The 14,327-nt window shown below is 57.8% G+C and overlaps 4 protein-coding genes across 4 annotated transcripts; 2 read left to right on the top strand and 2 right to left on the bottom strand.

Moving 5' to 3' along the window:
* Positions 1-233: 233 nt before the first annotated feature.
* Positions 234-4,513, bottom strand: ENH_00078750 (histidyl-tRNA synthetase, putative; the record flags this gene model as incomplete). The annotated part of the gene is made up of 3 exons (XM_013583146.1): positions 234-588; positions 831-1,739; positions 1,968-4,513. 3 exons carry the CDS (start codon positions 4,511-4,513, stop codon positions 234-236), a joined length of 3,810 nt encoding a protein of 1,269 aa, XP_013438600.1.
* A 3,465-nt stretch (positions 4,514-7,978) lies between these two features.
* Positions 7,979-9,097, bottom strand: ENH_00078740 (hypothetical protein, conserved; the record flags this gene model as incomplete). The annotated part of the gene is made up of 1 exon (XM_013583145.1): positions 7,979-9,097. The coding sequence occupies one exon, from the start codon at positions 9,095-9,097 to the stop codon at positions 7,979-7,981; it is 1,119 nt and encodes a 372-aa protein (XP_013438599.1).
* Positions 9,098-10,936: 1,839 nt separating this feature from the next.
* On the top strand, positions 10,937-11,197 carry ENH_00078730 (hypothetical protein; the record flags this gene model as incomplete). The annotated part of the gene is made up of 1 exon (XM_013583144.1): positions 10,937-11,197. One exon carries the CDS (start codon positions 10,937-10,939, stop codon positions 11,195-11,197), a length of 261 nt encoding a protein of 86 aa, XP_013438598.1.
* Positions 11,198-12,214: 1,017 nt separating this feature from the next.
* ENH_00078720 (hypothetical protein, conserved) lies at positions 12,215-14,242 on the top strand (the record flags this gene model as incomplete). Its single annotated transcript, XM_013583143.1, has 3 exons — positions 12,215-12,423; positions 12,584-13,086; positions 13,233-14,242. Coding segments are annotated over 3 exons (1,722 nt in total), but the record flags the coding sequence as incomplete, so codon positions are not given.
* Positions 14,243-14,327: the final 85 nt, after the last annotated feature.

The following is a 14,327-nucleotide window of genomic DNA, read 5'->3' as shown; positions in this document are numbered from 1 at the left end:
GCTCCGTCTTGTCGGGCTCAGTCGAGCTGCCGAGAGCCAGCTAGCTAGCTAGCTAGTCAGCTAGCGAGGCAGCTAGCTAGCTATCTAGCTAGCTAGCTAGCCAGCTAGCCACCTAAATCGCAATGTAGCTAGCTTTAAAAAGCGCGCTCATCCGCGCCCGCCTGCCTCCCCAGCTAGCTGCTTCGCCAGCTAGCTCGTTGGTTAGCTAGCTAGCGAACTAGCCAACTAGCTAGCTAGTCGGTTTTGAAGAGGGCCTGTGCGTAGGCGTCATAAGAGGAAATTTGGATTTTGCTTTTGAGGAACTCGACGAGCTTGTCGAGGGGCACTTCCTCGTCCACAGCCTCCTGCTGCTGCTGCTGCTGCTGCTGCTGCTGCTCGCTGCTGCTGCTGCTGCTGCTGCTGCTGTGGAAAAGCCTGCGGACCCGCACGGCCCCGCGGGCCTTCTCGTCGGGGCCGCAAATAACAGCCCAAGGCATTTTGCGAGCAGCAGCAAAGTCCAATTGCTTCTTCAGTCTTGCTTCTTCTCCGTAGAACATTTCGCAGCAAATGCCCCCCCGCCACAGCAAACTCGCAGCAGACAACGCGTACCTGCAGCAGCAGCAGCAGCAGCAGCAGCAGCGGCAGCAGCGGCAGCGGGGGCGCAGAAGGTGAGGGGCGCCGCAGCAGCAGCGGGAAGGCGCAGCAACGCAAACTCGAACAAGGGGCAACAACCCGCATACGCACAAACGGGCAGCAGCAGCAGCAGCAGCAGCAGCAGCAGCAGCAGCAGCAGCAGCAAGTGGAGCAGCGGCAGCAGCAGCAAGAGGAGCAGCAGCAAATGCAGGGCTTACGGGAGCATTCCTTCTCCGATATTGCAGACGAGGACATCGGTGAAGTCCCTGCGGACGCCGTCTCCCAAAAGGCCGCTGCTGCCGCTGCTGCTGCTGCTGCTGCTGCTGCTGCTGCTGCTGCTGTCTGCTGCTGCAGCGCGAATGCCCACGCGCTGCTCGAGGAGGGCAAAGAGGCGCTCGACGCCGACGGAAAACCCAACAGCAGGAATTTGTTTGCTGCTGAAGATGCCGACGAGTCCGTCGTACCTGCCTCCGCCCGCAATGCTGCTGCTGCAGCAGGTGCTGCTGCTGCTGCTGCTGCTGCTGCTGCTGGTTTGCTGCAGCAGCACGGCCTCGAAGATCAGCCCCGTGTAGTAGTCCAGCCCCCGCGCCAAAGACCAGTCCCAAACAATGAAGTGGGAAATGTTGAGGGCCTGGAGGTAAACGAGAAGCTGCTGGAAGTCTGCTGCTGCTGCTGCAGCAGCAGGGTCGGCCAGCAGCAGCTGGTCCTGCTGCAGCAGCTGCAGCATGGAGGCGACGTCGCCGCGGCGGCGGACGTAGCTGCCCAGCTGCTGCACTGCAGCAGCAGCAACTCCCTTTTGCTGCTGCAGCTCAGCAGCAACAGCTTCCCAGGGTTCTTTGTCGAGTTTGTCGATGGAAGAACAAACAGCAGCAAACTGGGCTGTCTGTACACCGCAGCGCCGCAGCAACGCGTCCAGCAGCAACCTGCTGTTCACCTTCACCTCGAAAGACCCCACAAACGCCCCCAGCTGCTGCAGCACCTCCAGCAGCAGCAGCAGACACTCTGCTTCCGCCAACATGTGGGGTTTTGCTTCTCCCAAAATGTCAAAGTCGCATTGGTAAAACTCCCGAAAACGACCCCGAGACAGCTGCGGCTCGTCCCGCCTGTACACCTTCCCTATGTGGTACCTGCCAGCAGCAGCAGCAGCAGCAGCAGCAGCAGCAGCAAGTGCAGCAGCAGCAGCAGCAAGTGCAGCAGCAGCAGCAGCAGCAAGTGCAGCAGCAGCAGCAGCAGCAAGTGCAGCAGCAGCAGCAGCAGCAAGTGCAGCAGCAGCAGCAGCAGCACCGCAGCAGCAGCAGCAGCAGCACCGCAGCAGCACCGCAGCAACAGCAGCAGCAGCAGCAGCAGCAGGTCACCTGCGCAGTTTCTGGATGCCGTTGACAGCAGCAAACCTGGCGAGGGGGACAGTGAGGTCGTAGCGGAGACAGAGTTGTTCTCCTCCTTGGTCTTTTAATTCGAAGACAAGTTTTGCTGCTGCTGCTCCGTATTTGCCAAAGAGAGTCTCGCGGAGTTCAAAGACAGGAGTGTCCAGCTGCTGCGCGCCGTGGCTGCGGAAAGCAGCAGCAACTTGCTGCAGCAGCAGCTGCCGCAGCAGCGCGCGCTCGCCCCAGAAGTCTTGTGTCCCTTTGGGGACTTTCGGCAGCCGCCGCAGGCTGTTGCTTGCTGCCAGCAGCTGCAGCAGCAGCTCCTCCGTCCCCAGCCAGCTGCTGCACTTGCTGCAGCCCCTGCTGCTGCTGCTGCTGCTGGGGGGCGCAGCAGCAGCAGCAGCAGCAGCAGCAGCAGCGGGCAGGCACGCGCACTGCGCGCGCCGCGGCGCCGCCAGCGGCAGCTGCCACAGAGTTGCTGCTGCTGCTGCTACTGCAGCATTCGGCAGCAGCAGCGGAGCAGCAGCAGCAGCAAGTTCCCGCAGCAGCAGCGCGAAGCAACGCACCGGACGCGTCACGGGCCAACGCGCCCCGCTGCTGCTGCTGCTGCTGCTGCTGCTGCTGCTGCTCTTCTTTCCCCGCTCTATCTTTGCTGCTGCTTCCCGCAGCACCTGCAGGTCCCGGCTTTCTATGCACTGCAGCAGCAAAGCTGCATGCAGCCCCAAAGCTTGCTGCAGCAGCTGACACACGTCCTCCAGCCGCGACAGGCTCTCCAGCACCTTGCTGCTGCTGCTGCTGCTGCTGCTGCTGCTGCTGCTGCTGCTGCTGCGGGCCTCGGCCTCCGCGAAGGCCTGCTGCAGCCGCTCCACTCCCGCTGCTGCTGCTGCTGCTGCTGCTGCTGTCAGACGCGGCTCCCCGCCCTCCCCAAAGTAGGCCGCGTCAGCAGCAAGCGCCTCCGGCAGCGACTGCAGCGGCTGCTGCTGCTGCTGCTGCTGCTGCTGCTGCTGCGCCATCTGCAAAGTCTCCCGCAGCAGCTCCAGCTCCGCCTGCAGCAGCGCGCGAGCAGCAATTTCAGCTGCTGCTGCTGCTGCTGCGAACGGCGACGCCGCGCTGCTGAGCGGGAAGTCCAGCGTTGCTGCCACTGCTGCTGCTGCTGCTGCTGCTTCCCCTGCTGCTGCAGCAGCCGCCGCGCTGCCCTCCGGCGCGGCGTTCGCCGCCTCAATGGCAGCAGCAGCAGCAGCAGCAGCAGCAGCAGCAGCAGGCTTGGGCCTGGGCAGCTGCCGCTTGCATGCATCCTCAGCAAGCGCCAGCAGCGCCTGCAGGGGCCCCTGGAGGCCCCCTGCTGCTGCTGCTGCTGCAGCAAAAGCAGCAATGGCGGCCCCACAGTCTGCTGCTGCGCGCCGCTGCTGCTGCAGCTTGCAGTCGTGCAGCATTGCTTCCAGCTGCTCTGCTGCTGCTCGCAAGCCCGGTGCTGCAGCAAGAGTTTTGAGAGTGTCGGCCACTGCTGCTTGCGGCAGCAGCAGCACTTCTGCTGCTGCTGCAGCGCAGCAAGCCGCCAGCGTTGCTGCTGCTGCACAGGCCTTAGCAGCAAATAAAGAACGGCCTGCAACTTCTGCCCCATCTGTCAAAAAGAGACACAATTCATTAAAAGAGACTGTGGGGAGTTTTGCTGCTGCTGCTGCAGCACACAGCAGCGCCAGCAGACACGGCCGCACGGGCTGTCCCCAGCCTGCGGGGCCGCAGCGCGGCAGCAGCAGCCCGCCGCCTGCTGCTGCTGCTGCTGCTGCTGCTGCTGCTGGTGCTGCTGCGGACTCTGGCGGCGGCGCTGCTGCACTTGCTGCAGCAGCAAGGCCCTGCAGCAGCTCCCGCCGCACGCCGCTCTTCTCCAGGGAAAACAGACGCAGCAAAGACACAGCGCGAGCAGCAGCAGCAGGAAGAGCAGCAGCTGGCTGCTGCAGCACTCCCAGCTGCTGCACTTCTGCTGCTGCAGCAGGGGGCAGGCACAGGCGCAAATCCGCCACGCGCAGCATCCCCGTGCTGCTGCTGCTGCTGCAGCCGTTGGTCATCTGGCCGTTGCTGCTGCAGTTCTCATCGCTGCGCTTGCTGCTGCTGCTGCTGCTGCTGCTGCTGCTGCTGCTGCTGGCTGCATCCTCCGCCAGGGAAAACCCCCCCCAGCCAAAGGCGAAGCAGCTCACAGTGTCGCCGGTGAGGGGGCGGCCGCCCCCAACTACCAAACTGTAGTCCATTTCTTGCTGCTGCTGCTGCTGCTGCTGCTGCTGCTGCTGCTGCTGCTGTGCGCGCTGCTGCTGCTGCTGCTGAGGAAGCGTCTGGGTCGAGTGCTGCGGGGGATACCGCAGCGTTGATGCAGGTCTTGTTCTTGCTGCTGCTGCTGCAGCAGCTGCTGCTGCTGCTGCTGCTGTGGGGCAGGCGATACTTAGGTGTCTCGGCAGACAGCCGAAGGCGCGGCGGGAGCAGCAGGAAGCAAAGCAGCAAAAGGAAGCTGTATTGAAGCGGGCAAAAGCAAGAGAATAAATCATTAATAAAACAAACGCATTGGGTGCAAACCCTAAACCCTAAACCCTAAACCCTAAACCCTAAACCCTAAACTGCGCCACTGCTACCTGCCTGCCAGGGCGCCGACGCATCGATTAGCGAGCAGCCCGCCGCGCCGAAGACACAAATCTTTGCAAATTCTTCGCTCCCAATTCTTTTTTAATATAATTAAATGCATTTAAATGTTTATTTTAGTTCTAAAACGCGAAAAAAGGGCCAAAGAAACGTTACAATGCGCGCGAGAGCTGGGGTGTACAGACAGACCCTGCAGCTTTCCCAGCGACAGCGGAGCCGAGCGAGCGTCTGCTGCGCCTCTTTTTCCTCACTTTTGAGTTTTTTAAATGTTTAAATGCATTTATTTAATTTAACTTTCTTTAGTTTTGCAAAAAAAGGCCACTGAGAGCTGCAGCAGCCCGCAGAGCCGGCAGCTCATCACCTCGAAGCCGCGCCCACGAGCCAGGCTCTTCTGCTGCTGCTGCTGCTGTTCCCGTCGCTTCTATTTAGTTCTTTCCGTTAAAAACTGAATAAATAAACTGAAATTAAAAGAAATAAAAGTGTAGAGTGGGACTCCCGAGCTGCGCGCGCTGTTCGCCAATAGGCGCTCAGGCTCAGGTGTATGTACACCGCAGCTGCCCGTACACCCCAGGTGTACGTACACCTCAGCCTCCCCTCAGTCTTCCCCTAGGACGGCCTTCTGCTGCTGCTGCTGCTGCTGCAGCAGATCTTTTCCAGATCCTTCCAAGTGTTCCTCAGCAGCTGCTCCCCACTGAGGGGCCCCTCGAGGCCCTAAGAAGCCCTGCGCTTTCCCATTGCTGCCGCTTCAGCAGCAGCAGCAGCAGCAGCAGCAGCAGCAGCAGCAGCCAGGTCTGCAGCGCGCTGCAGCCTCTGAGGCCAGCCCCCCTAACCTCTAGGGCGCGGCCCTCCGGGGCCCCCTGGGGCCCCGTTGGCCATCTGGGGCCCCCCGGGGCCCCCTGGGGCCCCTGAGACCTCTCTAGGGCCCCCTGGGCCTTATGGGGCCCCCTGAGAGCCCCAGGGGCCCCCGGGGGGCCCCTGGGGGCCCCTAAGTACCTCTGGGGCCCCCCGGGGTTGTTGGGGCCCCCGAGGCCTCCTTTGTGCTGCAGTTGGCCCTGAAGCTGCTGCTGGGGGCCCCCAGGGCTGCGGTGTCTGCTGAGGGTTTAGTGTGGGGCCCCACAGGTCTCTTGGGGGACGCACACGTAGGCAGCAGGTTCTAAACCCTAAACCCTAAACCCTAAACCCTAACATATAGAAGAGAAGGAGAGGCAGCTGCAGTGGTAGAAGCTAAGCTAGTAAATGGTTAAATGAGATTTATGCGGCTGCGCGGTGTTCGGTAGAGAAAGAAAAGGAGACAAACCCTTTTTCAGGGTTTAGGGTTTAGGGTTTAGATATTAGGCTTGGGGTCTGCAGCTGCGCCTGCGGTGGCCACGCATGCAGCAGCTGAAATGAGGTGGCAGCCGCAGCAGCAGACCCTAAACCCTAAACCCTAAACCCTAGAAGCAAATAAAACAGAAGAGAACTTGAGTAGTAGAGTCCAAACCCCAAACCCTAAACCCTAAGCCGTGGATCCCCGCATGCCTCTGGCAGCTGCGCAAGCGTTTGCTTGCCGGCGCCATTGAGGGTTTAGGGTTTAGGGTTTAGGGTTTAGGGCTCCGCTCTGGCCAGTTTCTAAATGATGAAATGCTTGACTGGCCCGCCGAATTGTTGAACAAAAAAATTAACAGCAACAAATTAAGCACTAAATAATTTTAAATAATTAAATGAACATCCACCGCAGCAGCAGCAGCAGCTGCAGCAGCAGCAGCAGCAGTAGCAGCTGCTGCTGCAGCTGCAGCAGCAGCAGCAGCAGCAGCAGCTACTTCCTGCGGGCCACGCAGAAGGCGGTGGCGGCGAGCAGCAGTAGCAGCAAGGCTGCGAGCGCTGCCCAGAGGAGCACGCGGTCGGTGCTGGCTGCTGCAGCAGCAGCAGCAGCAGCAGCAGCAGCAGCATCTGCTGCTACTGGCAAAACCCCCGGGACTTTCTCCACCACGCAAATGTGTTCATCTATATATCCTTTTTTCTTGGCCACTTTCACTGGAGTTATTCGCCACCGATAGGCGGCCTGCAGTTCTGCCGGAAACGAAAACACGCTGGGGCCTGCAACACGCAAACCCTAAACCCTAAACCCTAAACCCTAAACCCTTGCGGCGCTCCGGGAGCGCCCGGCAGCTCCCGAAGAAGCGGCGCGGCCAAGACCGTGCTCGAGCTGCAGTTCAACGCCGTCGCTTGCGAGTGAGGGTTTAGGGTTTGGGCTCTAGGGTTTAGGGTTTAGGGTTTGGGCTCTAGGGTTTAGGGTTTAGGGTCTAGGGTTTAGGGTTTAGGGTTTAAGGTTTAGACTGACACTGCGCGGCTCCGTATTGCCCTGAGAATTGCTTCGCCCGGCAGTACCTGAGGACAAAGACAGGCAGAAACCCTAAACCCTAAACCCTAAACCCTAAGAGAGATTGAAAAGGCATTGAAAAGGCACCCGAGCCCCAAACCCTAAACCCTAAACCCTAACGGCTAGGGATTTCGGGTAGTTACGGCTTCGCAGCAAATGAGGGTCTGGCAGTGGGCTGTTCTTTCATGTCAGACCCTAAACCCTAAACCCTAAACCCTAAAGGTCGGGGGTTTGGGCCTGGGGAGCGGCAGTTACAGAAGGGCCCAGCTAGGGTTTGGCGCGGGCTAGGGTTTAGAGGGCCTAGGATTTAGGGTTTAGAGGGTCTAGGGTTTAGGAGATGTTAGGGTTTAGAGGGCCTAGGGTTTAGGAGATGTTAGGGTTTAGAGGGCTTAGGGTTTAGGGCATTTTAGGGTTTACAGGTTTTAGCGTTTAGGAAGAGGATAGGGTTTAGAGGGCCTAGGGTTTAGAGAAAACAAAAGGTTTAGAGGGCCTAGGGTTTAGGAGGGAGATAGTGTTTAAAGGGTTTAGGGTTTAGGAGATGCTAGGGTTTAGAGGGCCTGAGGGTTTAGGAGGAAGATAGGGTTTAGAGGGTCTAGGGTTTAGGAGGAAGAGGGTTTAGAGGGCGTAGGGTTTAGGAGGTTCTAGGGCTTTTAGGGTTCAGGAAAATGATGGGGTTTAGAGGGCCTAGGGTTTAGGAGATGCTAGGGTTTAGAGGGCCTAGGGTTTACGAGATGTTAGGGAGGATTCGGAAGCCCACAAACTCCCAGCAGAAACCACTGAGGGCCGAGCCGGAGTCTAAAACTTTTCCAGGGTTTAGGGTTTAGGGTTTAGGGTTTAGGGTTTAGGGTTTAGGGTTTATCGGGAGAGAGTGGGTGCTGTGGCGACTCCTTACGCCGCCTCCCGCGGAGTCCGCGCGCCGCCCGCTCAAAGCCAGCGGGCCAGTTCCCAGTTCCCAGTTCCCAGGGCCTAGGGTTTAGGGTTTAGGGTTTAGGGTTTAGGGTTTAGGGTTTAGGGTTTAGGGTTTGGACCTGCAGGGGGAGTGCGCGGTTTCGGGAATGCAAGTCCCCGGGTAAGAAGTGTAGAAGACACAGTTCGGCAGCAGCGCAATTTGCTCTTCAGTGTCGGGCATCATTTCCACAGAAGCAGCAGCAACTTGGCCAGCAAACAGCGCGGGCGAAGCTGCTGCTGCTCGCAGCTGCAGCAGCGACCCTGCTGCTGCTGCTGCTGCTGCTGCTGCTGCTGCTGCTGCTGCTGCTGCGGCGGGGGCGGGGGGGGCGGCTGCAGCAGCGGCGCGCGCAGCGCGGGGGCCACGCGACGCAGAGGCCTCCAGCAAGCTTCCCCGCTGCTGCGCAGAGTCCTGCTGCTGCTGCTGCTGCTGCTGCTGCTCGTGTTGCTGCTGCTGCTGCTGCGGCTGCTGCTGCTGCTGCTCGAGGTAGAGTTCTGGCTGTGCGCCTATGGGGCTCTGGACGAAGCTGTGGCCGGCGCTGCTGCTGATTGCCAATGGATCTGCTGCTGCTGCTGCTGCCTCAGCAGAATCAGCAGCAGCAGCAGCAGCAGCAGCAGCAGCAGCAGCGAGTCCTGCGTCTGGCAGAGGGCTGAGGCCCCCGCCGCGGCTGCTGCTGCGGGCAGCAGACCTTGCCTCTGCAGCCACGATAAAGGGGCCCCCAAGAGCAGCAGCAGCAGCAGCAGCAGCAGCAAGCAGCAGCAGCGGCAGCAGCCCTCGAGCTGCCATTTTGCTGCTGTTTCTTCTGCTAGGCTCGGCCGCCGGAGTTAGGCGAAGGCCCATTGCTTTGCTGCAGCAGCTGCTAAGCCACCTTAGGCTCAAACAAGCTGTTGCTGCTGCTGTTGCTGCTGTTGCTGCTGCTGCTGCTGCTGCTGCTGCTGCTGCTGCTGCTGGTCTTTGCGTCCGCACTCCGCGGCAGCTGGCGGGGGCACCTCTGGAGAGCCGCGGTCGAATTGCTGCTGCTGCCACTAGTGCTGCTGTTGCTGCTGCTGCTGCGGCCGCTGCAGCTGCTGCTGCTGCTGCTGTCACTGCTGCTGCTGCTGCTGCTGCTGCTGCTGGCTTGTGGGAGGAAAGTGCGAAGCTTGTGCAGGGCGGCCCCTCGGGTGTCGCTCTGCCATCAGTTTTTCTCATTTTGATTTGGTTTATTTCAAAGTTAGGGCCCCAGCTCAAGGGTTTGGGGCCTAGGGTTTAGGGTTTAGGGTTTAGGGTTTAGGGTTTAGGGTTTGGGCCCTTTGCTGCAGTTGGCTCGGTGATGGCTCCGCGGCGGCAGGCGCCGGCTGTGGTGCCTTCTGGGTTAGACACTTTAAATGCAAATAAGCCTTTAACAAAAAGAAACTAATTTGCTGCTTTTTCAGTGAGAAATGCAGCAGCAGCAGCAGCAGCAGCTGCTGCTGCTGCTGCTGCTGCTGCTGCTGCTGCTGCAGGCAGCCGCGCTCTTTCGAAGGACCGCCGACACGTCGATAGCTCTGGGCTGGGGCTTGTCTCTGCTGTCTGTTGCTGCTGCTGCTGCAGCAAAATGATTCAATTGGATTTAAAGTTTGAATTTTATAATTTAATTTAAAACAATTTATTTATTTGCTTTCTTTTTCAAGGCCCTTTGCTGCTGCTGCTCACCAGGCAGCGCAGCCGCCCGCGGCAGCCGCCAGCCAGCTGCTGCAGCGCACGGGAGGCCAGGGGGCCCCCCGGGGCCTCCTTGCGGGTTTTTTTCGAATAAAAATATCTTTTTGTGATTTCTTTTAGTAATTAAATTAAATTGTGGTTTTAAATCTGCAAAAAGCGCAAAAATTCGACCCTAAAATGCAAATTTCGCGCCGCCGACTGAACAGTGACCGGTGGTCCACACCACGTTCGTGAACCAAGAGGCAAAAAGGGGCAAAATGGAGGTGAAATTAACACTCTGAAGAAGTAAATAAATTAAAATTAAATAAATATGAATTAGGGGATGAAAAAAGGGATTAAAAGGAGAGGCGTTTAAGCAGTTTCGAAGCCTTTTGGTGTATGTACAGCGCGCAGCCTCAGGTGTACATACACTGCAGCAGCCAGCGCGTGCTGTTTTTTTCTAAATATTCCCTTAGTGCCATTTTAGAATTAAAAATGGCTTTAATTCACCTTTTAATTGCAATTATTTCTAATTTTGGGGCTTTCTAATTGCCAAAAGATGCAAAATAGAAATAATTATTCAAAAAAAAGTTGAAAGTGCATGCAGCATCAGCTGCCTACGGGGTGTATCTACAGGCCTTGCATGCATTTGGGCTCTTTTTTCGGCGAATTTGGTGGACAGAAATGTTTTAATGAATTTAAAGTCTTCGAGGAGGAAAAAGAAGACAAAATGAATTGTTTTTGTTTGTTTTGATTGCACAAAATGCACTTGTTTGATGTCTTATTGCAACAAAAATGAAAAAGACATGCATGCAACAAAGTTAATGTAGTGCAGACGAGAAAAGAAACAAAAAAAGAGAAAAAGAAAGGAAAAGATGAATAAAATAAAAAGGCTTTAAAGGAGATTAAAACGATGAAGGAATATAAAAGAAAGAAATGAAAAAGAAAAAGAAAAGAGAAGAAAAAGATAAAAAGATAAAAAGAATTTAAAATAAGAATCAAAAGAAGACAAAGGGAGATTAAAAAGGAAAGAGCAAAAAGCAAAAAATGAGATGAAAGAAATAAATGGAGATTAAAGAAGATAAAAGAAAAAGAGACAAAAAGATAAAACAGAAAAAATAAATAAATTGAAATTAAAGAGACAAAAGGGGAAAAAAGAGGTGAAGAGAAAAAGAAGAAAATAAAAAAAAAAGGGCAAAAGGGACAAAAAGAAACAAAAAGAATGAACTGCAACAAAGAGGGAAAGAGGAAACAAAAGCAAAAAAATAAATTAAGAAGAGGCGGATGCTGCATGCAGCAGCAGCAGCAGCAGCAGCAGCACTAGCAGCAGCAGCAGCACGAGCAGCAGCAGCAGCAGGAAGATGACCCGAAATGTCGAGACAGCAGGCAGGGGACCTGCCGCGAATCAAGGAGACAAAAAGGAGCAGCACAGACGCAGGGAAAGAGCAGCAGCAACAGCAGCAGCAGCAGCAGCAACAGCAGCAACAGCAGCAACAGCAACAGCAGCAGCAGCAACCGCAGCAGCCGCAGCAGCACGGGCGGCCAGTTCACGCAGAGGTAGAAGCCCTCTACACAGGGACTTTGCTGCTTCTATTCAAAGTCTCTCTTTTGGCGTTTTATAAATTATTTTAATTCTTTATTTTTTAAAAAGTATTTAACTTCCGTCTCTGTCATTTATATTCTTTAATGGTCTTAAATGGCTTTTTTATTCAGATTCATTTTGTCTTTTTATCTCATTTAGTCTGGGCAAAGTGCAAAGAAGTTGGAAAACAAAAAATAATAAAAAGGAATTAATTTGCAAATAGTTTTGAAGTGAAGTAAAGACTAAAAGGATAGAGTAGCAGCTCGCGGCGGGGGGGTTGGGGTGTACGTACAGCTCGGAACGGGGAAAACGGACTTCCGAGTTTCCGCGCGAAATAAATTCAAATTAAAATAAAAATTAAAAATTAATAAAACACTTTTAAAGAGGATCATTTTAAGGGGTCACACTGCAGGGTTTCTGGAGAGTCGAAGACACGGCGAAAGCCCCGCATGCATCCGGCAGCTGCTGCTGCTGCTGCTGCTGCTGCTGCGCGCTTGTTCTGCGCTGCTGCAGCGCCAAATGCAAAAAGAACTGCAAAAGTCTTCAGTTTTATACAATTGCAAGTCTGTGCAGCACAGAACAAGGCCTGGGGGGCCCCGGACTTGGCAGCAGCAGTTGCTGCCGCGCTGCTGCTGCTGCGCACGAGCTGTACATACACTCCAGCGCCGCGAAGCGCAACTTGAATTTATTTCCTTTCCTTTCCACTTCCAGTGTCTTCTTCCCTGGGGGCTCTGCGGCGCCTGCGGCAGCGCGTGGCTGCTGCAGTTGGTTTCGGGCTGGCGCTGCAGCTGCTCGCTGCTGCTGCTGCTGCTGCTGCTGCTGCTGCTGCTGCTGCTGCTGCTTGCTGCTGCTGCGGATCTGCGGCGGACCTGCCGCTGCAGCGCGCGCTGCGGAGTGTGCGGCCGTTCAACTTGCGCGGCATGCATGCGGGCAGCTGCACTTGCATGCGGGGCCAGGGGGCTCTGGGGGCCTGAAAAGCCGGCTGGATCTGCATTTTGGAGTTAATATTTATTGCAAATTCCATTTTAAATTGCAATTAATGTTTTGGAATTGAACTGGCGGCGAAAATGGCGCTGCGGGGCCGCGCGCGCGCAGCCGCTCCTGGGGTGTATGGACACCTCCTGCTTGCAGCTTTCGCCGCCTTCCTGCATGCAAAACCGCCCGATCCAAACAGCACTTTTAAAAATGTTTTTCTTTTTGGAATTGGAGTTGAAGGATCTTTGAATGTGCATCCCTGCGTGGCGGACTTTTTGGTGTCTTCTTTGCGGGACTTGACGTACGTGACTGTGGACCAGGTGCTTCCTGAAAAGGCAAGTTGAACTTCGCGCGATCTCGCTCAATTTTGCGTCTTTTTCTTTCTTTTTTTGCATTTCCGGATCCATTTTTGCAAATGCGTTTCATAAATGCCGTTATTTCCGCGCTTTCCGCGTTCGCAGGTCGTGTTTCCCGTCTGCGACTCCACCTCCGGCCCCGCCTGCCCCCACCTGCGCTTCCCGCCGCTGCTCCCGGCCCTCCAGCCCCCCCGGGGCCCCCTGGGGCCCCCCGCCGCCCAAGCGGGGGGCCCCTATTCCGCGCACCTGCACCGGCCGGTGCCCGCCGCGGGCGGCTTCCCCAGCAGCAGCAGCAGCAGCAGCAGCAGCAGCAGCAGCAGAGGCGGCGGGCCCAGCTGCTGCGGCTGCAGCGGGACACGCAGCAGCAGCAGGAGCGGGAGCGGGAGCGGGGGGCGGCACGGCTGCAGCGCCCGCTGCAGAGGCCACCCCAGCAGCAGCAGCAGCAGCAGCAGCAGCAGCAGCAGCAGCAGCAGCAGCGAGGCCGCTGCCGCTGACGGGCCCGCTGGCGGAGGCGCTGGGGCCCTCTGCTGCTTCGCAGGCTTTGCTGCTGAACCTGCGGGGGCCCCCGAGGCCCCTGGAGACCCACGTGCTGCTGAGCAGCCTGGAGGGTACTTTTGAGTTTGCTGCTGCTGCTGCTGCTGCTGCTGCTTTCGTGCCCCAGGGCATTTGGGTCGGCGCAGCCCCCAGGGCCCCCGCAGCAAGCTGCAGCAGCGAGGCCCTTGCTGCTACTCGCAACTTGCTGCTGCTCGTCCAGGGACTGCAGCACGAAGAAGTTCTCTTCACAGCTCAAGTGCCTCTCTACGCCCTTTCCCCCCTCTACTCGGGGCCCCCGGGGGGCCCCCCCCCACGCTGCGCTTCGTGAACGCCCTCGACTTCGCGAAGGGCAACACTCTCCACCGCATCGAGGCCCTCCGCTTCACCTACGCCTACGAGGGGGCCCCCCAGGGGGGCCCCCCTGGGGGCCCCCCGGGGGGCCCCCCGGGGGGCCCCCCTGAGGGGGCGGCCGGGGGGGCCCCCCCGGGGGCGTGGGGCGAGGGGGGCCCCGGGGGGCCCCTCGGGGGGCCCCCCGAGCCCGTGACGTTCCGGAGGCCCCTGAGCTGCTCGCCGTACTTTGCTGCAGTGGGGGCTTTGCAGCTGCTGGTGGCGGAGAAGACTTGGAGCAGCAAAAGAGTTTATTTAGTTGATGCTGCTGCTGCTGAAGAGGGGAGAGCAGCACGAGCGCGGGCGCATGCAGCAGCAGCAGCAGCAGCAGCGCGGGAGGCGGAGAAGCGGGCGCTGGCGGAGGCGCGCGCGCCGCTGCTGCAGCAGCTGCTGGGCAGCAGCAGCAGCAGCAGCAGCAGCAGCAGCAGCAGGAGGGGCCCCCGCATCGAAAACCTGGGGGCCCCCCTCAGAACAGATTTATTTCTCGGAGACGAATCTGCTGCTCAGAAGGAGGGGGCCCTTTACGTGGGCGTGCTGCTGCGGGCGCAGCCGGAGTGGGACTTGCTGCTGCTGGAGCCCAGCCCCTTCGCGCCCGCTGCTGCTGCTGCTGCTGCTGCTGCTGCTGCTGCTGCTGCAGCAGCAGCAGCAGCAGCGCGGCTGCCCGTGTCTTGGCAGGAAAACAAAAGAATAAAGTTCGGAAGGTTCGACTCTTTGCCTTACCAGTTTGCAGACCTTCGGAGGCCCCTCAAAAGGGGGGCCCTTTACCTCCAAGACCTTCCTGCGGAGGCCCCCGTGCTTTCGCTGAACCAGCTTTCGCAGCTCAAGCTCGTCTTCTTCAGGAAGGTTTGCTGCTGCTGCTGCTGCTGCTGCTGCTGCTGCTGCTGCTGCTGCTGCTGCTGCTGCTGCTGCTGCTGCTGCTGCTGCTGCT

Source organism: Eimeria necatrix, genomic scaffold (assembly GCF_000499385.1).
Source record: "Eimeria necatrix Houghton genomic scaffold, Enh_scaff835, whole genome shotgun sequence".
Lineage (NCBI taxonomy): Eukaryota > Apicomplexa > Conoidasida > Eucoccidiorida > Eimeriidae > Eimeria > Eimeria necatrix.
The sequence above is the reverse complement of the archived record's forward strand: the minus strand, read 5'-3'. Positions and strand labels throughout refer to the sequence as shown.